This window comes from Impatiens glandulifera, chromosome 3 (assembly GCF_907164915.1).
Source record: "Impatiens glandulifera chromosome 3, dImpGla2.1, whole genome shotgun sequence".
In the NCBI taxonomy this organism is placed as follows: domain Eukaryota; kingdom Viridiplantae; phylum Streptophyta; class Magnoliopsida; order Ericales; family Balsaminaceae; genus Impatiens; species Impatiens glandulifera.
In genome coordinates, this window is record NC_061864.1 from 4,547,335 (window position 1) to 4,572,319 (window position 24,985).

At 30.4% G+C, this 24,985-nt stretch overlaps 3 protein-coding genes, 1 long non-coding RNA gene and 4 other non-coding genes across 8 annotated transcripts; 7 read left to right on the forward strand and 1 right to left on the reverse strand.

Moving 5' to 3' along the window:
• The first annotated feature begins 1,618 nt into the window (after nucleotides 1–1,618).
• On the forward strand, nucleotides 1,619–4,876 carry LOC124932484 (BRISC and BRCA1-A complex member 2). The gene is made up of 13 exons (XM_047473121.1): nucleotides 1,619–1,782; nucleotides 1,940–2,027; nucleotides 2,108–2,276; nucleotides 2,369–2,459; nucleotides 2,703–2,738; nucleotides 2,845–2,943; nucleotides 3,487–3,617; nucleotides 3,703–3,751; nucleotides 3,861–3,950; nucleotides 4,030–4,083; nucleotides 4,226–4,291; nucleotides 4,402–4,499; nucleotides 4,585–4,876. The coding sequence occupies exons 1-13, from the start codon at nucleotides 1,705–1,707 to the stop codon at nucleotides 4,655–4,657; spliced, it is 1,122 nt and encodes a 373-aa protein (XP_047329077.1). The 5' UTR covers nucleotides 1,619–1,704; the 3' UTR covers nucleotides 4,658–4,876.
• Nucleotides 4,877–5,171: 295 nt separating this feature from the next.
• Nucleotides 5,172–7,413, forward strand: LOC124932486. Its single transcript, XM_047473122.1, has 8 exons — nucleotides 5,172–5,403; nucleotides 5,481–5,585; nucleotides 5,715–5,820; nucleotides 5,904–5,946; nucleotides 6,070–6,191; nucleotides 6,274–6,497; nucleotides 6,593–6,623; nucleotides 6,711–7,413. Exons 3-8 carry the CDS (start codon nucleotides 5,752–5,754, stop codon nucleotides 6,888–6,890), a joined length of 669 nt encoding a protein of 222 aa, XP_047329078.1. The 5' UTR covers nucleotides 5,172–5,403; nucleotides 5,481–5,585; nucleotides 5,715–5,751; the 3' UTR covers nucleotides 6,891–7,413.
• An 8,712-nt stretch (nucleotides 7,414–16,125) lies between these two features.
• Nucleotides 16,126–18,641, reverse strand: LOC124931165. The gene is made up of 4 exons (XM_047471561.1): nucleotides 18,023–18,641; nucleotides 17,847–17,947; nucleotides 17,005–17,194; nucleotides 16,126–16,752 (listed from the first exon to the last, which is right to left on the reverse strand). The coding sequence occupies exons 1-4, from the start codon at nucleotides 18,610–18,612 to the stop codon at nucleotides 16,317–16,319; spliced, it is 1,317 nt and encodes a 438-aa protein (XP_047327517.1). The 5' UTR covers nucleotides 18,613–18,641; the 3' UTR covers nucleotides 16,126–16,316.
• A 4,526-nt stretch (nucleotides 18,642–23,167) lies between these two features.
• LOC124932871 lies at nucleotides 23,168–24,407 on the forward strand. Its single transcript, XR_007098788.1, has 2 exons — nucleotides 23,168–23,263; nucleotides 24,206–24,407. It is a non-coding gene; the product is annotated as an uncharacterized LOC124932871 (long non-coding RNA).
• Nucleotides 23,604–23,703, forward strand: LOC124933188. Its single transcript, XR_007098898.1, has one exon. It is a non-coding gene; the product is annotated as a small nucleolar RNA Z161/Z228 (small nucleolar RNA).
• On the forward strand, nucleotides 23,733–23,809 carry LOC124933165. Its single transcript, XR_007098876.1, has one exon. It is a non-coding gene; the product is annotated as a small nucleolar RNA Z105 (small nucleolar RNA).
• LOC124933164 lies at nucleotides 24,050–24,123 on the forward strand. Its single transcript, XR_007098875.1, has one exon. It is a non-coding gene; the product is annotated as a small nucleolar RNA Z105 (small nucleolar RNA).
• LOC124933163 lies at nucleotides 24,338–24,413 on the forward strand. Its single transcript, XR_007098874.1, has one exon. It is a non-coding gene; the product is annotated as a small nucleolar RNA Z105 (small nucleolar RNA).
• Nucleotides 24,414–24,985: the final 572 nt, after the last annotated feature.

Here is a 24,985-nt window from a genome sequence, read left to right on the forward strand (position 1 = left end):
ATAAAAGTTTCTTTAAAACCAAGTTTATCTATATAAATAAATTATTATTAAATATTAAAAAATTATAATAGAAATTCATGTAAAACAAATAGTAACTCTCATTATTTAATACGATAACTGATCAACTCTATAATATTTAACAAAGTTAAAGCTATCACCTGTAACTGAAAAATATAAATTAATTTAAAAAATATTAGTTATTAAATTATTTGTATATATTAATATATAAGTGATGAAATAATTTTATTGATCTAATATTTATATTTTTTAATTATTATTCACTCCTTTATTAAGAAAAATAGATGAAAATGGACTTGGGTCTGCCTGGGCCATGATTTTTTCATGGGCTTACCCAAGGATCCGTTCGATGATGGCTAGTTTTTATTAAAAAAACTATATTTTATTAATTTATTTAAAATATTATTGTATATATTATTTTTCTCAACAAATATTTGTTTTTTTATAAATTAATTTGATAATAGAATTTTTTATATAAATAATTTTTTAACTATTATTTTTATAAACTAAACAAATTTAATATCCATTTTAATTGAGAGTATAATGTCTAATTAATTCACAAATTTGTTTGAATTTATTTGACTTAAAAGTTATATGGATTTAATTAGAGACAATATGATACTCTATTTTTTTTTAATTTAATTAATTATTTTTCTTTTAATTCTAAAAGAAAATGATAAATTTTACATTTATCAACTTATTACATCGATAATATATATTTTTTTCTTAAGTCTACCCTAACTATAATTTTTTAAATCGTTCATAACTTTAATATATATTATAATTATGTTCATATTAAATTAGGCTAATCCAATAAATAAAATAGAATGTTGATTATTATAATAAAGTATAGTAAGATATGATAAATTTAAGTTTAATTGATTTCCCATTTGAAGATAATAAATTAGCTTATGAAAAGAGTATTATGGTCATTCTTTTTCATTTTCTTTTCACTTTTACTTTTTTTTTTTTAATGTTCTTCATCCTTTCATTACTCTTTCTTTTTATTTATGTTCTTTCTTTTTATTTATGTTATATAGTGTTATGTCTTTTTTTTTAGTAAATTTTGATTGAATATTTTTTTCTTAAAAAATTGGTTCTCTCTTTTGATCGGATCTATCCACTCATAGAGACCAAGGTTATTCTTACAAATTGTTCGATTTTATCTTATAGTCTCATTCAATATTTTTTTTTTCATCACGACTAAAGTGGTTGTCTAAAATTTTTTGAAGATCTTAGTAGTTTAACCCAGTTGGTTATAGATACATTTTTCAAACAATATTATTAACATTTGATTAACTCTTCAAATACATTGTTAATGTCTCGTTTTCGTTTACGTCATAAGTTTTTTTTGCATAGTAATACGTAGTATTTGTTCTAATGTTATTTTAAATGTTTTGGATTTAGGTTATAATATTTATTAAAATTATTATGATAAAATGAAAATTGATATTTCTCTATAAAAATTAAAATAAAAAAATATAATAATACAATTTAACAAGTAAAGATGAGAGTATACTATTTAAAAAAGAAATAAAACACAAATTAAAATTTGTCTAGTTGAAATGATAATACATTAATAATGAAATGGTGCCCACCTTGATGCGAAAACAGTCAAAAAGTAGTGTTGCGGCTGACGGAGAGACAGTCGGAGATCTTAGCGGCTGAAACTTTCCGGCAAAGACGATGAGCGCGAACACAGTCCCTCCTCTCATTATCGCTCAGTTGAATCATCTCATCTCTCAGTCCCCTTTCCCCATTAAGGTAAGCTATCTTCATCTCAATGAACTCCTATCTATTCTAGGGTTCCACTTCTAACATATCATATTTTCTATAGTACACATTAATACCCCAAAACACTATAAAGATAGAAAATCAAGATTTCCGGTGATGATCACGATGCCTTTTTACACAATATCAGGTCGATCAAATATGGGCTGGTAACAAGAACGTAGGTCTTGCTGATCGCATCACCTTAGTAATCCCTTTCTGCTTGGATTACATCAAATGTGAGATTCATAATCCATCCATTACTATTTGTATAAGTTGGGATTTTTTTCTTTTTTTAAAGGTTTTTCTTGATTCCCAGGGGATGTTATATACAATGCTTTATACCCATTGTCGGCTCCTGATATTATTTTTGGACCTGAGTCTGAGAATTTTCGGCCTCTTCAGATATCTGGGGAGTTAAAGAACTACCTCGCTAACTGGAACAGCAAAGATCCAACAAAGCTGCTATCTCTCGTTCTTGAACTCAGGTTTTGTGGTCCTCTTTTTTCGTAGCTTATTCAGTTTTTTAACAGCTCAAGTGTTGTTGAATAAGTTGTATGTTTATATTCTGTTGTTTTAGACAATTATACATGACATATCAGAGGAAGCGTGTTGAAGATGTTGATGATGATCGACTTAAGTTTGAGATTAGCACCATTATGTCAAGGGAGGTAAACCCCTTTTCAACTCACTATTTTTTGAGTAAACAATTCATAATGACTCTGATGTCTTAATACATTTGGTTTACGAGAATTGTAGACAGAATAATTTGTGGATCAGTTTGGATATTGGTGTACTGTTTTCTAACATATATGTATATATTATATTTCTTTTAAAGGTTGAAGTTTGTAGTAATAAAGTTATCGCGAATTTACTTTACGATATGCGTGTCTAATGTATATGTTATTTGGCAGGGAATTGAGATGTACATGACCTCAAGCAATGAGAAGGTTTGTGTGACATGAGATCTGAATCTAGTAATGTTATTGATTTGGTTATGTTATTTCAAGAACTTTAACTTCCTTTGTTCCAAACGTATTGATGTCTTTGCTGCAGCCTGAAGAGGTAAAGTTTGCCGTACCTTTACTAGGTTTGGACATAAATGGGATGATTCCCGGCTGCTCCTGGCGACACCAGCAGAAAATATATTTGCAGGTCAGCTATGGACTTATGCTTATCTATTTTCGACTGTGGATTGAAGTGATCTCAGTTATTCTAAAACAGAAAGAAATTAGAAGAAACAGAAGTATGAATTATCAAATGGTAATGTAACAATGAAGATACAGAAATTAAGGAAAATGTAAATGGAATCTCACAGGCAATGCAAATTGCTTTCTGTACTGATTCATATAGCAGTAACTTGTTGTTTCTCATATCATAAGAGACTTAATCACATAGGTTTGGAACTAGCGCATCGTAACTAAATATGAAATACCTCTCCCCTGTGTTGTGGCACTCTGCAAATTCCGCAATCTAATTATTTGTTCTTTTATTCAAGCGTCATTTAGAAACATCTTTAGTGTCAGATTTCTCATATAGATGTCCCTTGGGATGTTACTCAATATGTTCGTATAACTGGACTCTCTATCTGTCTTACTTGCATTGTCTTTTCATTTTCCTAGAACCTTCTTGCTTCAATATATCTTCTCTTTTTTTTTCCTTCTCAATTTGTTTGAACAAGACTTCATAGTGTTGTAGGTTATATTTCCTGTGGGCAGAAAATACATCTCTGCCACATCAGTCCCACGGCTAAAACTTGTGTCATCTCCCGAGTTGAAGTCTCTTTTCTCTGTTGAAGATTTCAGGCTCCCTTCATGGTTAGATGGAATGTAAGTCTTTGTTCAATCTGAATTTTCTATGTTGAATATTGTTGAATTATTTAAGCTACATATAATATATCTATTCATTTGGAAGGTGTATGGCTGAATATCTTCCTACACTAGAAGAGCTGCTTCAGTTGCAGGTCAGATACATCATCCAACTTTCCTATTTTCGTATTGAGATTTGAGACCACTCTAATCAAAGTCCACCTGCTAGCTTCTAACAGTTGCAAACTTCTTCCCTCATTGCAGATCTCCGATGCCATCTCATCAATTGAAGCCAGAAGGAAATTTATAATGGCATTAGCTCCTGTTTTTGGAAGACCGCTCGAAGCTGAATCAGTATAGAAACTTGCCATGTATTTTTATTGAATGAAGTAAGAGTACAATGTGCTAACCACTTTATTATTTGTCTTTGCAGGTGTTCTGCCGGAAGGCAACATGTTTGGGAAATTCGGGTGTCTTTGTATTTCTGGTACAGCATCGTCTGGATCATAAGACTTCAATGATTCAACTTTCTGTATTTATTTTATATATATGTATGTATAGCTTTTGAATGATTTACTAGTAGTTACTTAAGTGTTGTTGGTTGGAATTATTGTGTTTGCTATATACAGGTCCACTTTAGTCTCCCTCTTCAGTTTCCAAAGCAACAACCAACTTTGGTACTTCAAAGTTCTCAGGTAATAGGAAACACTTATTGTTACGTTTATTAGGTTAAAAACTAGGTTGATTTGAAATGGAATGTTGCTAATGTGTTGAATCTCATTTGACAAATCAATTTTGATTGTAGCATTTCAATTCACTTGGCGTGCCTATCAAATCAGCAGTCATAACCGAGTTTCCTTGGAGTCCTAGGTGGGAACCTACAGGAATGGTAGAACGAATCTAGTAAGATAGAAACTGTTTCCTCTGGTATATGTTTGTGTGCTATATCGATCATGTCTCTGCTGCTCACAGTCTATTATGTTTGCAGTGATTATCTAGTTGAAGAATGCCTGAACTTCAAGAAGTACTGTATCGATATCACAAATCAGCAGCAGCGATGATAAAACATTGCTCGGACTGAACCGAACCGAACCCCCTCGTGTTAAAGCCATTGCGACGTGTGTGTGTGTGTATGAAAGAAAGAAGAAAAAAAACTATAAAAAAAAACAGAAGAAGATTTGGACATCTGAATTTACTGCTATAATTTTGATGCCTATCTGCTGTTATTTGTTAATGGATGGAATTCTTGTTTTTTATTAAAAGACTTTATGAGCTGCTTATTTTTTTTTTGTAAGTTAAGTCAACTGGGATAATATTTTCTAGAATATTTGTAATGTACATTATATTACATTAATTTAAATAAGCAGTCAACTATAATAATAAAATTATACATAAAGAAGGTAGAACTGGTGACATTTTAGAAGATACACGAGTAGAGAGTATATTATAATACCAAGTGTTGTCGGATGATCCGACGGCTGTTGAAGAAGATAGGATGTGAACCGTAGATGGTGATACAAAGAAAGACACGCGAGAGAGGATGGCCGTTTTGTTCATTCAACTCTTGTCAGAAGTTTCTGTTGTGGAGTGGCCCGAATCGGACGACGGGATTGTCATGATTTTGATATCTTTAGAAATTAGAACAGATATATAGATATATAGAGAGAGAAATAAACTTTGATTCACCTTTCTTTCTTTCTTTCTTTCTTCTTAAATTGAAGTATTATTATTATTTATATTCTATGGAGGAGGAGGAGGATTCTTGGAAGAATGATTTTTCAGTTTATTTCTTCTCTGGGTTTTCCAAGTAATTTACTTCTTCTTTCTTTTTTGATGCACATCATCTTTCTCCTCGCTCACTTCCATTGGAATTTGTTTTTGCAGAATTGATATAAGTGGTCTGAAAACTGAATGATCTGGTTCTTCTTCTTCGAAGTGGGTTCTCGATCGAACTAATTATTAGAGAATTCTACCATTGTTTCTCACAATGTAATCGTCTTCTTAATATTATTATTATTGATTACTGTTCGTCGTCTTTTATTATAGCTAGCGTCTTCCTAGCATCTTCCCTATTTTGGATTGAGAGTTAATTTCTGAGAGAATGTTCTTTAATCGCAGTGAACAACAAGATCCGACCAAGGTACGTATTATCGAAATGGGTTCTGCAGAAGAAGAAGAAGAAGATGAGTTTCATCATACTACTATTCCTCCTCCTCCAAGAAAGGTCAGCTATAAGCTAGAATTAATTAGAGAGTGGATCGAGTTTCTATTCTATTCTATTCTAATTGACACTTCAATTTTCTACAGCTTGCCGATCATCCATGTGTTGTTCCTCGGAAGCTACGGTCAGGTTAGATATTATAAACCAACCATCTCTTCTTCCCTTCCCTTCCTTCCTTCCTTCCACCACCCAATTTGGATTTTCTTTGACTCTCATTTTGCCTTTCTTCCTTCACTTCACTTCACTTCTCAGCCATGATAAAGCGCAATCATCAAGTATCGATTTCTCCCACCTTACCAGAGGCAAAAAAGAGAGTGAAGGGAATCAAACTTAAAAAGGAAGTGCCTAAAAAAAGATCAAGAAAACAGAGCACAGTTATAATCGCATATCTTCTTCTTCTTCCTCTTCCAGTTTATAATCCATTAGAGAGTTGGATGACTGAATCTGTTTTTGCAGGCAATGGCAACCCCAATCACAAAAGATGAAGAAGAAGTAGTGGAAACTCTGAATGCCTTAGCTGGGATCTTTTCTTCTTCTTCTTCTCCTCCTCATAGCATAGCCATTGATACAACACCAATTCAATTCCAATGTTCACCCAATAACACCATCATAAACACTACAACAATAACTCAAGAAGAAACCATTAGTCAAACTGATGAGCATAAAGGAGTTTTACTGCAGTAAATATTCTTTTTACTTCCATGTTACATGTTTCAAAAAATTCTCATCTTTCATATTAATAATGTATGATTTTGGTATGATGTATTTCTTGCAGGCCCCTTGCAACTACTAATGATGATAATAAGGTAATTAAGCCTCTACACTTAATTCTCTGTATTCAATTGCTGGCATTGATCATATGAGTTAGTTAGTTTGTTTGGTTGATTCCGCAGAAAACATTATTGCTGAAAAGATGCGCAACTCATGTTTATGTAAGCCATTTTATTAAGGTTTTGCAATTTGTGACTGAAGAAGAAGAAGAGGGAAAAAAGGGTGAGGAACCATCTAGAACCTTCACTTCCCAAGTTTCACAAAAGCCGGTATTGCTTCAAACTCATTTTGTCCTCTGTTGAGTTATTTCCATATCTAAAATTTGTCGACAATTTTGCTTGCAGACTCAACAACAATTTTGGACAGGTGAATATGAGGGGAGAAAAAGTACAGTTGATGTTTTGAGGTGGCAAATCGGAGGAGGAACAGAACCTGATGTTTCTCCTCCCCAAATGTTGTGTTCACCGGCGAGACCACCTTTCCATTATGGTCCTTTGTCAGTGGGTTGTTCAAAGCTCAATCCAAACTATGACCAGCATCAGGATAAAGCCGCTCTGGCTTTCCTTCCTGATATACCATTATCACTACAACTACTCTGCGGGGAGCCACCATAGAATGGAGCCAAAAAAGAAAGTTTTTGCGCCAGTTGAGCTTCTCTTCTCACGTCAGTGTTTGCAGTTGGTGGCTTATAATACCAATAATAATCATAATAATATGTTCTGGTTTTCAGTTGCTACTACGCATACATTAAGAAGAAGCACTATAAACCTCCAAATTCGGCATATTCTTATATAATCAAATACAAAGTTGAAAAATATTCAAGTATTTATATCCCTATTGTTTACCAAATAAATTCTGTGTTTTTCAACAAAAACATAGAAGAGAAGGAGGAACATTTGAATGAATATGTCTCAAATAACAACAAATTGATAGAAAACTCTGCCTTTCATATTAAAAGTTTCTAACAACAGCAAGACAATTTGATTAAATTTTCAGTGAGAAAATGTAAAACTAACATGGGTCTTGCTTTGCCAGTTCTCCCATTCGTTCTATGATGGCCTGCATATTGAAATTTCAAATTGGATTATATATGAAAATGATCAAGACAAGCTATAACTTGTTTTTACCCTTTTGCTTGTTTCTTGTAGCTCCCCTGCTAGGATGAACTCATCTAGGATTAAATATACCTAAAACAATGGCCCAATGAGTAGAAGAATCATCAATGAATGAATCAAAGTTGAAGATGTTTTGAAGGAGGCAAAACCTTGGGGAAGTTGAAAATGAGATCCAGCTCACAGACATTGCTGAAGAAATGATCTAATATCTCGACGAACAAATGGATGCATTCTAAATAAACCAATTCGTTGTCGGTTATATCAACACACAGTGAGAAGAACAGCCCAGCATATCGCCTATAGATAACCTTGTGTGTCCTGAACTGCAAGTAAACATTAATTAATGTTCTATATCAAACTCCAAAAGGTAGGAAGGAAGAAAATGTATTCTTCTCAGTTCAAATTTACCTCAACGAAGTTAGTGAACTTGGGATCTCTATTCACAACTAACCGATGAACCTACAAATAAAAGTAATAATAATAATAATAATGTAGAGAGAAAAAATGTTTTCTGAAGATTTATCGCCACTCACCTCGTATTCGACCTTGTGCTTCTCAGATTCCTCAAAAGGGACGTAATACTTGGCTAGACGAGTCTTCCCTTGCCTATTCTGGAGCAGAATGAACCGAATCTGCAAACAATAAAACAATTCCAGAATATCAACTTAACCAAATTTACAATCCAAAAATAGATTCAAGATGGTTCATTTCAAAGCATACCATGTTCGATAGAATCCAATTTTGAAACCAGAAAGTTTAATCGCGGAAACAAATATAGAAAGAGCAACTGGAGTTGCTGATGACCACGCCTACGACGAATCTTCATCTAGATTTTCTCAATTTTCGAGTCCTCTTTTATATTTTCTAAAGTTCCTGTTTTTTTCTCAAATTGTCTTTATTATTCTATCTTTTTCAAATGTTTATATATATTATTTGGTATTTTTCATGTTGAATTCCTGTGTAGATCATGGTTATGCTTCAAATAAAAAAATATATTTTCTACTTAAAAATGACCAAGACATGTCATTTATATAATTTCAAAGACCGATGCCAAGAATATTTTAACCATATTACATTCAATTTCATAAATCAGTATTCATTCCAACCATTTTTTATTTTCATTATATCAATCCCACTTAAATATTTTAATTACATGTGAAATAGTAAAACTGTATATCAAAATCTTCATTCATAATGTTTGATTGATTGATTGAATTTCCTAAAAACAAATTAGAAAATATTTTTATCCACATTCAAACTTTAATTTACAACACCACATTATGTTAGAAACATGTGCATCAGACATATGGCAAACACAATGAAATAAAGATGATGCTAAAATAGGTATTTTTTTCAAGCTATTGGTTTCGATAATAATTTAGGTTTTGCAATTAGTTGCATCACAAACTTTTGAAGGAGATGCCAAAAGTGTGACTAGTTTTCATTTGGTCGGTATAATTGGTTAGTTATAGATCCTCTTATAGAGTTATTTCGCTTTGATCATCACTAAAGGTCCAACTAAAAAAAAGATATTTGAAAACCAACTGAAGCATTTTATGAACAGAAGATGATGAACTCACTATAAAAGTCCAACTATATATATATATTCAGAATTCATGTTTATTTGAAAGAAGATGGCCATTTTTATCGACGTTTGTTTTGGCGTATTTAAGCGTGGCCAAAACTTACTGACGCAAATTAGAAGTAAATATTTAAAGGTAAACTTACTTCAAACTATATTTTATTTTATTTTAATATATTATTTACTAATTTTAAAATTTAACATAGTTAATTAAATTGTTTTTTTTTATCTAAATAATTTAATGTTTTGTTTCTTAATTTTCTAACTATATTTTTTATTTCAATAATATAATAATTTTTTTTTAAAACAATAACATTAAATAATATTTTTATTTCATAATAATAAAATAATATTATAATATTATATATATATATAATTATATAAGTATAGAATATTATAAATTAAAAAAATAAATATTTATTAACTATTTAAAACATGTCAAAATTTAATATTAAATAAAATAAATTTTGTTTTTGATATTTAAATATATATATATATATATATATATATGACTTATTTATTGTATTTTATCGATTTATTTCTTATATATTTTACCTAATATTTAAATATCAAAATAAAATAATTTATTTAATATTATATTTTGACATTTTTTAAATAACTGATTTATAATATTATTGTAGTTATATTATAATAGTATGTTATTATTCTTAAATAAAAATAATAATTATATATATATCTTTTAAATATATTATTGAATAAAAAATTAAAAATATTTTTAAAGTGAAAATAAATTAAATAATAAATGAGAATTAGCCTTTATTTTCACAATTACAACTATAATGAGTGGGCTGATAAATAATATGTTTGACGAAGTTTAAATTTGCTTTAACGACGTATTTAAGTGTTGCTGAAAGTATATACGCCTAATCTAAAGTGGCTATTAATTAAGAGGGTCAAAATTATAAGAATTTAATTATGCAACATATAGAGATGTACTTAAAAATAAAACATTTTTTTTTACTTGACTACCCATGAGTAAATACAATGATACGCTAATCAATAAGATCTTATTGATGAAGTAGTAAACCCCTCAAGTTTATTTGTTTTTAGTTTAATATGATATTGATTACAATAACTGTTTTTGTTTTTCCTGTTTGTCGGTCCCGACTATAAATTCTCGTTGACCACGGGCTATAGGAACCAGGCTATATATATACTGTTTTTAAATTTGTTTGTATAGGCTCGTGCACATATTTACGTTCAATAATACCAGGGGCTTTCACTTCAACATGTCTTCGCTCGTGATCGCTTAGAGCCCCTTTTCCATCAATTGGTACTCCCAACGCGTCGACCACACGCCCTAGCAGGGGCGGAGCCAGGATTTGAAACTTACCCGGGCTAATTTTTTATTAAAAAATTTATCCGGACTAGTTTTATAGTTTGCTGCCTTTCAGCGACGGAAAATAATCAATAACGACGGTAATTTACCGTCGTTATTGATAAAATACATACAGGTTGTTTAAGGCTACCCGGGCTACAGCTCGGGCCGGCTTGTACTTGGCTCCGCCCGTGCATAGCCTTTCCCGTAGAAACATCCACAATAGATCCAGTGCGCTTGACATGATCTCTTTCCTTAATAGTGACATGATCTCTTTCTTTAATAGCAGTATTTGCATTCTTTTCCACGCTTTATACCTCTCTATTTTTTCTTCCCCGTTACGCGGTAAGGTAAAGACTAGATAATGTACCTTATAATCACTTTGCTCTTGGTAAGGGGATTTTTTTTATCGAAAACGTTTGATTCCTAACATTGAAGTTTGATCTCTCAGTCATTCATTCTAAAGGTATGATCTTCGTGACAAGTCAAAGACGGAGGAGCAGGCCGTAAAATCAAGTAGAGTTTCAGGTATCCTCATGGACCAAACAAAAAGAGGTTATTTTGTGGTTCGTCATTAAATGTATTTTTTCATGTCTTGTTTTAATCATATTATTTCATAAATGTTTTTTCACCAAATTTGTTTAAAAGATTTTATTTGTGAGACTTTTTTTTCAATTTTATTTTTTAATTATGTTTTAGCTATAAAAACCTAACTATTAAAAATATGTAATATATTAGTTATATTTATTAGTCAGTTCATAGATAAACTCAATAATTAAGAAGATGAAATGTTTGTGTCTAACGGCTGAATATTAATTGCCTATTAATATTCTCTTTTCTACATGGTATCAGAGCACGGTTGATCCGGCTCAATCTAATCTATTGGAAATCTGACCTTAGATCTTCTTTTTTCACCAAGCTCAAGTGACTCTCTAGATCTTTTGTTTTCCTCTTTCTTCATCCGATTGAAGAGGAACTAGATCTTCTATTTTCACCAAACCCAAGTGGCTCTCTAAATCTTTTATTTTTCTCTTTCTTCATCGGATTGGAGAGAAACAATAATATAATCTCGCCAGACTCTGATTCTCTTCATAACTGTCTATTATTCTCATATTATTTTTCTATTTTCTCTAAGCCCAAGTGGTTATCTGAATCATTTTTTCTCTTTTTCATCGATTTGGATAGGAGCAGCAATGGCCACCGGAAATGGTCAGAGAGGATTTCTCGCCAAAGGAAACGGAAAAGACAGTATAATGAGAAACTGGAATCTGATTGGGTCAAATGAAGAAATGACTTCTAACGTTTTTAAGGTGGAGGAGAGTTTCTCAGATTGGGCTCTCCCTTCAAACAAGCAGACTCATGCTTAAGGGAATACTCCAAAGCCTAATCATAATAAAATGCATGGTGTGGATCCAAACAACTTAAAACTATTTCTCCAATTCTCTGAATTCATGAAAACCCGACAAGAAAAGTCCACTAATCAAGTGGACCCAGGTATTTCTGCGCATTCTTCTAATTTCAATTCCGTTTCAAACTATTGGATTGTTGATTCCGGCGCCACAGATCACATGACTAAAAATAAATAATTTTTTGAAAATTTAAATTTGGAAAAACTCAATCAAAATGTTAAAGTAGCTAATAATTCTAGTATTACCATTCATGGAATTGGATCAATTAAACTTTTCTCAAAACAGCTTGATAATGTCTTGTATGTTCCTGAATTATCACCAAATTTAATCTCGGTTAGTAAAATCACAAAGGACCTTAATTGTTTAGTTATTTTTTCTGATGTTGATGTTGTTTTTTTAAGAAAGATCGACCGGGATCACGATTGGTAGAGGAAGACTTGAAAATAACCTTTACATTATTAAACTTTCTAGTTATGCTTTACAATCCAAGAATAATTCTGATTTTCTATGGCATCGTTGTTTAGGACATCCATCAAAGCATGTGCTTAAAAAATTATTTCAATCGAAGTTTGATTTTTTAGATTGCGATGTATGTCATTTTGCTAAACAAGCCAGACTTCCGTTTCACAATTCAAATAGTATATCTAAAGCTCTTTTTGAGTTAATTCATTCTGATGTTTGGGGTCCAGCAATTACTACTTCTTATAATAATTTTAAATATTATGTTTCATTCATAGATAATTTTTCAAGAGCCACCTGGATTTATTTGCTACACGATAAATCAGGAGTATTTTCAAAAATTTTAGAGTTCGTTTCTTTTATTGAAAACCAATTTCAAGCTTTAATAAAATTATTTAGAACTGACAATGGTACTGAATATATCAATAAAAAAAATTCATCTTTTCTCAAAACAAAAGGTATAATACATCAAACCTCTTGTGTCCATACCCCGGCCCAGAATGGTACGGCGGAAAGGAAAAATCGTCATATTCTTGATGTTACTCGCTCTTTATTATTTCAATCTAATGTTCCAAAAAGATTTTGGTATGATGCTTTACTTACTGCTACTCATCTCATTAATCATATTCCTAGCAGCATTCTTAATAATTTGAGTCCTTTAGAAAAATTAAAAAACAAGAAAAGTGACCTTAATCATCTCCGCGTCTTCGGTTGTGTATGTTATGTGCATATAAACCATATTGATAAATTAAGTTCTCAATCAGTTAAAACTATTTTTCTTGGTTATTCGACTACCCAAAAGGGATATAAATGTTATGATCCTATTTCTAAAAAACTATATATTTCTCGTAATGTCATCTTTAATGAAGATGAATTTTATTACAAAAATAAGGAGGATAATAATGATATCTCAATGAGTTTAGTTGGCAAATCATGTATTGCTCATGGATATGAATTGTTCTTGTAGGAATATATTTTCTGACAGTGATTCAAATACTTCTCAAAACAAAGAAGCGGAAAAAGGGACACCATGTGATATCCCACAAGAAGAAAGTCACAATGATTCGGTCACAAATAATGACTATGAAACTTAAAGTGACATTTCAGACACTACTCATGAGACACTAAGTACACCTTCAGGGGGAGAAGGTAACAATGGATCAATATCCGGAGACATTTCAGAAACAACTACAAGGGATGACAATGTTCGAAGGTCCTCAAGGGTTGTTCAACCATTGAAAAAGTTTAAAGATTATCATCTTTATTCGGTAAAGTATCCTATTCAAAAATACTTATCATATGAAAATATATCTAATGAATATCATGCTTTTATCACATCTGTTGATAAAATAGAGCCAAAAACATTTCAAGAAGCTAAGTCTAGCCCTACTTGGTGTGTTGCCATGCATAACGAATTAGAGGCTCTAGAAAAAAATAATACATGGACACATGTCCCTCTTCCTAAAGGTAAGAAAGTGGTTGGTTGTAAATGGATATACAAAATCAAGTATGATAGCTTAAGAAAAATTGAAAGATATAAAGCCCGACTTGTTGCCAATGATACACCCAAACTTATGGATTAGACTATGAGGAAACCTTTGCACCTGTAGCAAAAATGAACACGGTAAGGATATTATTATCTGTTGTTGCAAATCAAAATTGGGATTTACATCAAATGGATGTATAAAATGTTTTTCTTCAAGGCGATCTGCAAGAAGAAGTATATATGTCTATCCCACAAGGATATAAGGAAAATCTTAACTCAAAATCTGTTTGTAAGTTGAATAAAGCTATTTATGGACTCAAGCAATCTCCAAGGGCATGGTATTCTAAACTTAGTAACGCTCTTGTTCATCATAACTTTCGAAAAAGCTCTGCTGATTCTTCTCTTTTTATTAAAACTATTGTCAATATTACTACTATTGTACTTGTGTATGTGGATGATATTATAGTAACAGGTAATAACTCAAAAAGTATCTACATGAGCAATTTGATATTAAAGATCTTGGCACTCTCAAGTATTTTCTTGGGATAGAAATTGCTCATTCTAAGAAAGGTTTGTTTCTTTCTCAAAGAAAATATGTCTTGGACTTATTAAAAGAAACTGGTAAGCTTGCTGCAAAACCCGTAAAGACTCTCATTGAAACAACTGCTAAATTAAATACTGAAGAAGGTACACCTCTTTATGACATTAGTATGTATCAAAGACTTGTAGGTAAACTTATCTACCTAACAGTTACTCGTCCCGATATAACCTTTGTAGTTAGCAATGTAAGTCAATTCATGCATGCTCCAAAAACTTCACACCTTTCTGCTGTTTACAGAATTTTACATTATCTTAAAGCTACTCCTGGAGTAGGCATATGAATGAAGCGAAACAACCGCATTGACGTCATTGGTTATACTGATGCTGATTGGGCAGGCATCTTTGATAGAAAGTCCACTACCGGCTTTTGTACATTTGTTGGAGGAAATCTAGTGACATGGAGAAGTAAGAAGCAAAATACCGTTTCCCGTTCAAGCGCCGAAGCTGAATATCGTGTTATGATGGCTACTACTGGAGAACTCATTTGGATTAAATATATTCTCAAAGACTTGGGAGTTGAGCTCAAGACCATAAAAATGTATTGCGACAATAATGCTGCAAGATATATTGCATCAAATCCAGTATTTCATGAGCGCACCAAGCACATTGAAGTTGATTGTTACTTTGTTCGTGAGAAAGTTCAATCTGGTGAAATTGAAACCCCCTTTGTACCTAGTAAAGATCAACTTGCTGATATTTTCACGAAGGCTCTAGATAAAAGAAATTTTGATAGCATCATCGACAAGTTAGGAGTAATCAATCTCTTTACTCCTGACTTGAGGGGGAGTGTTAAAAATATGTAATATATTAGTTATATTTATTAGTCAGTTCATAGATAAACTCAATAGTTAAGAAGATGAAAGGTTTGTGTCTAACGGCTAATTATTAATTGCCTATTAATAGTCTCTTTTGTGTAATTACAAGATAACATCTTTGCTACAATAATAACAAAATCTCTTTGTATTCTCTTTTCTACATTTTTTTAGTTTGAAAATTAACCACAAACATTATACTGAAATTTATAATATTTAATTTCTTAAATACAATATTTGTCATTTCAACTACTATTGAGGCATTCCCCTTTAAAAAAAATCAATACATATACAAATATAAGGAGTTCAAATTAACATTCAATTAAGTTAAATGGGGACAATATTGTGAATCATTTACTTAATATTACACACCATATACTATCATATATTATTTTATACCCATATATATATATATATATATAATTACACACCATATTTTAACAATTGTTCAAGGAGAGATCTCAACCAGCCTCTTAGTACCATTATTTTTCTCATTATTTAGTATAATGGGCAATATTTATTTATTCATTGGGCATTGAACTCCAATTAGAAATATTGAAATTAACTTCCTCACAAACAACAAGAAGGAAGTTTCTTCCCGTCATAGTATATAAATTATCATTATTTATAGTTTTCAGTGCAATTAAAATAATATTTATTATTAAATCAAAGCTGCATAGATCTCAATTAAGATCTTACCCATTTCTATAATCATATATCATATACATTACATAATACTCATCCATTAATTATCTTTGTTATTTTTTTTTAACAAAATGGACATAATAATTGAGGAGACAAACCCTAAAACTAGAAGTCACCCCCTTCAATATATTTTATTATTTTAAACCGATACTAAATCATGTTAATTAATAAAGGAGTTAACAATAGTAATTAATAATTTACTATAATACCAAAGCACATCACTATGATTCCAATGCTTTGTAAATCACAACAAAGCAAGGAAGGATAGCCTTAGGATTAGAAACATATAGCTCTTCCATGCTCGAGTAGACCCCCGCATACCCCACTACCGAATCATAGCATCCTGTTGTAGCCTCAACCTCGGCATCAGCCTCATCCATGCGTCTTACTCTTCCCGCTATCACCCTACAAACTAGCATTGCCCTTCGGCCATCTGTCGGGCCCAAACAATCATGGGCCCGACCACTGCTTGCCGTCGTGCACACCCCTTTGCTCTCTATAGACAACTGCGTTTTTCCATTAAAACCCTGTCTGATTATTGTGCACACGTTACAACCGGGGATGGAGCTACATAAATTGGTTGTGCCCCGTGATCCCAACGAGCAAGTCAGTGTCGTGCAATGAAAACGAAGCAACTCATTTCCATCAGCCCCACATCTGTAAATAATTTGTGACAATATGTTATTGTGGAGTCAAGATGGTCACTAGCTAAGACCACAAAATAAAGAGATATAAATAATTGAGACATACCACTATAACACCCATATCCAATGCTATAATATATAATAGTATTAAAACATTAAATGCTTGATTATGCTAATTATATATATATAGGTTGACCATAGGTATTAGGAATAATGAACATGTGATATGTTCTCGAACTTAATAATGAATGAATGAATTAATTACCTAGGGTTTTTCTTTGCTTCAACCTTAACCATATCACGGAAGCCTTCGAACCGTTGAATGGTTCGTTGGGAGTTGTGGACCTTTAGTATCCGATCGATTTTGCAAATCGGACTATCCTTTTTCAACCAGCTTGACTTGAAAATGATCTCGACAATATTTCGACCCGAATCATCCGGACCCAGTTCCGACACTATACGAACAACCGACAAAGTGAATGAAAACTCAATATGTAGTGAATGAAAAACTGACACGTGTAAAGAAGCTTCTTCTAATCCAATCAATGATAGAACAGCTAGCATTTAGTACTCCACTAGGGCCATGTAGGTCCATAGAAAGTGAGATATCATATTATAGCACTGCCCATTTCCAGGAAATTAATATATATATATATATATATATATATATATATATATATATATATATATATATATATATATATATATTTTAAACAAAATTACCATTTAATTTATTAATCAACTAAAATTTATTATTTATAAGAAGAATTGTTTATAAAGAAATTGATAAATTTGTAATAATAATAATATTTTAAATAAATAAAAAATGATACAATTATTATTATTCCTTCAAATTAACAATTACAGCTATATTTTCTCCGGTTTAAGTAATTTTTTCTTTAATAAAGATTTACTAATTAAAGTACACATTATAAGAAATTAGTAAGAGAACTTTGTTAATGAGATTAACTATATATGACCTAAATAATTCATAGATCTCGTTAATCTTATTGTATTTATCTTTTTGACTTTTTTTTTTCTTTTCTTAAGACCTATATATAAAAGTAAACATTTATTAAAAATAAAATAATAATATATGATCAGTACCAGCATGCTTAACGGCTTGATGAAGTTCTAAGCTTTCGATTTTGGGGAAGACTTCTCCACACTGAGAGCAAGCACAGATTGTTGTTCTAGCCACTGGGTACCTTTTTTTTTATAAATAAAAATTAATTAATCAATTAATAATAATAATAATAATAATAATAATAATTAATTAGTACCTGCTGGGATCTACGATGGTGTGACATTCATAACATCCTGAAAGTTTCCTAAATTGCATGGTTCTGGACGACGACGACGTATGTGACCCGGTGCCGGCGGCGGTTGATCTGACGGAGCGGTTGGAAGCGGACCTGGATCCGGGTTTCCGGGTGAGTAGTCGGGTTTCCTGATCAACGACGTCGGTGCTACCCTCAGGGGAATTATCGGGGCGATGGACCACCCTTGTGTTACCGTGGACCACGTCACGGAAGCTGCATATGGAGCTGCAGGGACCATTGGTACCGAGCTTGGAGTTATGTTGACGGATTTCTGAATTAGACGACGGTACTGGTTTTGATGGATCGTGAATTTTGGACGCTTCGATCTGCTTACAAGTGAGCAGGTTCTTGATTTGATCCCATGAAGAGGGTTGCTTCTGTTTTTGCTTTTTTTCTTTGATGATGCGTTTGCGATTTGAGATGGATTGCTTGTTCTGTGATGGGTCTGTTGTTGTTGTTGTTGGTAGGAAACTGAGGAGGGCCATGAAAAGAAGAAGAGAAAGAAAATGAAAGAGAACTATTTTTAGAGAGGTATTCACTTTCTCACTCATGGAAACTGAAAAGGAGAGAGAGCATATGAGGAAGAGAAAGAAATGAATGCCTTCTGAACTATATTGAGAGAGAGAGAGAGAGAGATGACAGATGGGTAATTAATTAATTAATGAATTATGAGGCATGAACTATGCTAAGTATATCCTTTGAAAATTAAGTCAAAATCTTAAAACAAAACAAAGTGAAAAGTAAAAAAAAGATATGGATAAAAGATGAATACTGTCAATTATACTTAAGTGAGAAAAAAAAAGTTGTTTAAGAAATTCAATAAAAATCAAGTGCCAAATTCTTACTTATCAAATTAAAAGTTTTTGGTTTAATAATTATTAAAAAAATTCTAATTTAAATTGTTGGCTCGTTGGTAAGGCGAGAGCTGAAAGCCCGATGGAAGGTGGCGCACCCCAACACAAGGACCACCCGACGAAGGGGGACGGGAAAGCAATAGGACTAAAACTTTCCATCATTCTTTCTAAATGGGGTGCCCGGGGCACCACATCTTGTCATTAAAGAAGCTTAACATCGGGGCATAGATTGCACTTACCATTCCGATGACAATAGGCGGGATTAGGGGTAGTGTAAGTACTTACACTTCCCTATGACAATAGTCGGGATTAGGATAGTGTAACTACTTACTATTCCACATACTATTCCCACCTTATTTTTCTTCGATTTTCTCTTAATTATCATCTATTTTGAAGAATTATGCGAGACATCATTTATAATATATTTGTATAAAATTATGTGGTCATATATTAAAATTTATTTTATTATAAAAAAATAATTTTTTTTAGGATAACAACAGAAGAAAAACTTAAATAATTTTATTATAAATCATAAAATTTATAAAATTTAAATAAATATATTGATGATGTTGTTCGGTTGTGCATGAACAATAATAACATTTTCAGTTGATTATAGGTCAAATAATAAAAACTACCAAAACAAAACCAACCAATTGAATTGAAAAATGCCTAACAAAATATAATTGACATTCTTAATTAATTGTAAATTATGTTAATTTACTAAATGAATATATTTTTTATTTTAATTTTAAGATTCTGTCCATTTTAAATATGAAATGACTTCAAGTTTTCATTTTTTCATTTTTTCATTTTTTCATTTTTTCATTTTTTCATTTTTGGTGTTTGGTGTTATTTTAATAAGTGTTTTTATGATATTTGTAAATTATGATTAATCAAGTCATAAGTAACTTATATATTGTAGGTGTGTTTGTTAGGTTTATAGTTTAATTTAAATACTTTGTAATAAAAATATGAATTAAATAAAATGTATTATATTAAAAATAAAAAATAAATAGGAGGATATACATACTCGACCCCTCTCACACAGTACTGGCATGGCAGCTTTAACTGAAATTTGTTTTATAGTTTTGTCTTACGTTCCTTGTCTTTTTCCCAAATGTGTTAATAATTTGTTAATTAACTATATATATACATACATACATGCCCTTGCTAATTAGCTCCCTAATCTCACCTTAATTACGTACGTCCTACTTCATTCTTTACTATTTTAGGATCAGATCGAGCTCAGCTGGCCACATGGGTCGACATTAATTATCTACACCATTTTTTTTTATTAATTTATAATACTATTTTTACAGTTCAACTTAATATATAATAAGTGAATAAAAATATCATATGTGATTGGATATATATAATGTTACTATTTTCATCCTGTAGCTTTTTTTGCTAGTTGATTTATTCATCTATATAATTTATGATAATTATGTCATAAATATTTGTATGTAATGATTTCACCATTTAGTCGAGAATTTTCGAACAAATTAATCATAAAAGACGGGGCAATGGCATGTGCAAAGCTATCTAGGACAATGACTAATTTGTATTTTGTACTTTGAATTTAATAAAAATAAGTCTCATGAGAGAAATATCATGAATTGAGTTTCATATATTGACAAGTTAAATAATCCTAGAATATTAATCTAAACCAAATGTGTGTTAGCAAAGTTTATATATATATATATATATTTGTAAGATTAGGGAAGAATGGTTTAATATAATTAAGCTTATAAATAAAAAAGATAAAGAAAATAGTAGAGGATAGGATGAGGGGGGAGTGGTTGCCAAAAGAGAAAAGATTCGGGGATGAAGAATAAGGAAAAAGGTAAAAAGGCCAAAATACACAAATATTGATCCATCATTCATGCATGATTATTTCAACAATTTCACTATTATTGTACAATTTAATATCTTAATTAAAATATATTTTATTTATTTATTTTTTACCAATATATTAATATATTTTAAGTTTTTTTTTTTAAAAAAAATATCACTTTTTCTAAAGCACTATCAATAATAATTTTTTAAATAACTGAATATTGAAGATTAATGAATCCTTATACCATTACCATTTATTGACACTTTCTGTGTGCCAATTTTCTAATATTTGGCTACTACCCTTTACCATTTAGCACGTCAAGTGGGTAGTAGAGCACTTATAAATAATATATATATATATATATATATATATATATATATATATATATATATTATTTAAAAGTGTATGATCGGTATTAAGTTTGACCCAATAATAAGGGGATTTGAATAGGACTTCTTATCTAACAATTCTGCTATGAATCTTTACATAATTAGATACCCATCCCCACCCCCACTTAAATTTAAGATTTTTAAATGAGAATAGATATTAGTGATTAATCATATAAATTTTTTTCATAGAAATTTATGACTATTGATGGAAACAGATAGAGATGTTAAATTAGAAAATGTATGATATAATATATAGTACTAAGTGTAGTGGGGAAGTTGACTGATCGATCGACATTGATCTATCTACTCCCCCATGACCCTCTCTCCTATTCCTATATCTACATCTAAACAATTAATTTAAACAAACCCTAATATATAATATTTATTTGATCATAACCTATATATTACTCATTTCTACCACCACCCGATTGTTCCTACTACTTTTTTTATGATTGAATCAATGTGTACCTAGTTTCCATAAATGTATGCTAAATTAGATACCTATAAATTATGTTTTCAAATGAAGTTAGTGGCCGGACATTTGTTACATTATGTGTTAATTAATACTATTTTTATAATTAAAAAATCAATTGTTGTCTATATGAAGTGGTATAAAACATTTCCATTTGTAATTCTCTAGGGATTGCAAAATATAGTGCATGAAATTGTATGATGATGAGTTATGGATATGAAATGGTGGCTAGCTTAGCTAGATATATAATGATTGTTAACCACATGCCCATTGCCTGTCTAAATATAGCAAACTCATGTGTCTCATATTGGTGTTCTATGTTTATTTATTTAGTTTTATTAACAAGGATGTAAAATTGTAATTTTCTTTTTCTAAAGTTAGATTTTTTTCACTTAAATAGTATAAGTGAAATGTGATAAAGAAAAAAAATGAAATCTAGAATTTCAAAATTAAAATTAATAATAATAAAAATAGTGAGAGATTCTTATACAAATTTTATATGTCAAATGTAAATAAGTAAGAATAAAATAAAATACAACTTAAATATATGACAAATTTAAATCAGTGATTGTTCTATCTATTTTTTTCGGTGGTGAATTATTTAAATAATTTGTGAATTATAGTGATTTGGTGAAAATAATGTAACGACAATACAAGAGTGAAACTATATTAAATTAAGTTCAAATTATTTAATAATTAATAATCTCAACAGTTGTCTCAAATTACATTCAATTAGTTATATTTTCTTAAATATGAAATGAGGTCATAATAAACTCTCCTTTTTTTTAAAAATTGAATTAGTTCATATTTTCTTTAAAAACAATTATTTGTCAAATTCATTTAATTTGTTCCAATCACAATTGACACTTATTAATTTATTGGGTACATTATTTTATAATGCAATTTTTTTTGGTCCATTATAACACATTTCCCAAAATTCTAAAAACCACAACAGCTAATTAATTAATTTAATTTGATATACTAATACACATATTTGCATGGTGGTTAATGAGTAGGTATCAAATTGAAACATTTTAGTACCAAGAATTAATTGCAAAATTGGTACAGATAAGTAGTCATTATTGATCTGCATAGATTCTCGTCATGTGCAATTTAGTTATGGTGGGTCATAATAATTTACTAGCACTTATTGTTATTTTGTATTAATTATATATATATAAATAAAATAAATAAATATGTAATATATGAAGGTACGTGCATTTAATTTTTGTTTTGTTTATATATATATATAAATAAAATAAATATATAGTTAGGTGCATTTAATAAAAAAAAAAATTGTTATATATATATATAAATGAATTATGAAATGTCAAAATAATAACAAGTAATAAAAATGTATGGTCTCTTGTTAGTTATTCGGGCTAATTTGTAATGTTATAAAAAATATATATTATAATTAATGGGCTGACCCAAAGTGTTGAAGGCCCAAGAAGCAGCAACTATCTAAAGTCAGTACTTTGGAAACCCTAGCGATCGGCAATCCCTATTAATACTTGATCGCCTTCTCATTCAACTTCAACCTAGTTAGATTATCATCTTCATCTGTTTGAATCTCCTTCATTCACCTGTCTTTTTGATTCGTTTTCATCTTCATCTATCTCTGATTGGGAAAGCAGCGCATCTGATCAGGTGTTTGTATTATTCATATATTTGTTAATTTGTTATAGGTTTTGAAAACAGAGCTAGCGAGCGAGCGAGCATTGTGATGATTGTATTAATATATCATACCGATACCTCCGTGAAGGATTAAATTACCTCCTACTCATTCTGAATGCTTCGCTCTCCTCTCCTTTTTTCTTGAATAGAAAAGATTGTTATTTATTATTCTGGCTGGCACAAGGAGGAGTCAAATCGAAAGAGAATTATTAAATCTATGATTTAAAAAAATTAGTCCTTTTCATACTGAGTGCCAGTTTCAATATAATATAATATAATACAATCAATCAATCCTCTTTGTTTGATGTTTTTATTACCAAATGATGAAACTTGGATTCATCTCACGACGGTCGTCTGAGATGGACACCTTAACCGGTGTACATGATGCATACCTCCAATTGTTTCTGATGGGTTAATTAAGTTCCGTGTATGGATAACAGTCAAAGCATAATGATGATTGTATATAAAATTACTGATAATATTTTGCTGAAGTAATCAATTACCTCCTACTCATTCTGAATGCTTTGCTGCTTGCTTTATCTAATCTTATTCTGAAATGTTTTTAAATAGTTTTTGCTTGATTCTTCTTATTTATTCAAATTACATATGATGAAATTTGGATTTATCTCACGACGGTCGTCTGAGATGGACACCCTAACCGGTGTACATGATGCATACTTCCAATTGTTTCTGATGTTATCTTCCTAATTCTTTTCATTTGTAATACTTTTGTTTTTTTTCAAATTAATCAATATATTATGAGCATAATGATGATTGTATATAAAATTACTGATATCTTCGTGAAGTAATCAATTACCTCCTACTCATTCTGAATGCTTTGTTGGTTTATCTCATCTTATTATGTTTTTAAATAGGTTTTGCTTGATTCTTCTTTTATATTCAATTTCAACATAGGATGAAATTTGGATTTATCTCACGACGGTCGTCTGAGATGGACATCCTAACAGGGGTGTACATGATGCATACTTCCAATTGTTTCTGATGATGTTTTATTAGTACTTGTGTTTCAAATTATTAATCAATGTATGGGCATAATGATGATTGTATATAAAATTGCTGATATATCTTTGTGAAGTAATTAATTACCTCCTACTCATTCTGAATGCTTTGCTTGTTTGCCTCCTACTCATTCATATTTATCATTGTATTGGATGTTTCTTTTTCAAATATATCTCATAAATTATCTACTTTTTATTAGCATTTTTTACATTGCCCAATAATCCCATCATTGATCAAACTGTCTGTTGGTTAATACTCAATGTGAATGTATTCATTTTATTAAAATTCATAGATCAAACTTTAAAATCAATTTAAATTAAATATGAATCAGCTATTCCTTGTTCCATGAAAAGCAAACATGAAAGACTATAATATTCAACTAATGTTGGGTTACCGTGTTTTAATAAAATAAAAAGTTGAATTTTATTTATACTATTTTAAATAAATAACTAATTTATACTATTATAATAATATTTTTATATTCTAGAAAAATTTTAAAATTTAAACCCTTAAATTAAAACGTAAACTAAAATGTGTTAATATAATTAATAAAAATATATATTAATTTATTTAAAATATATATTTATTAATTAAATATATAACTAATATTCTTATATTATAAAAAAATTTGAAAATATATAACTAATATATATTTATATTATAATAAAATATAAA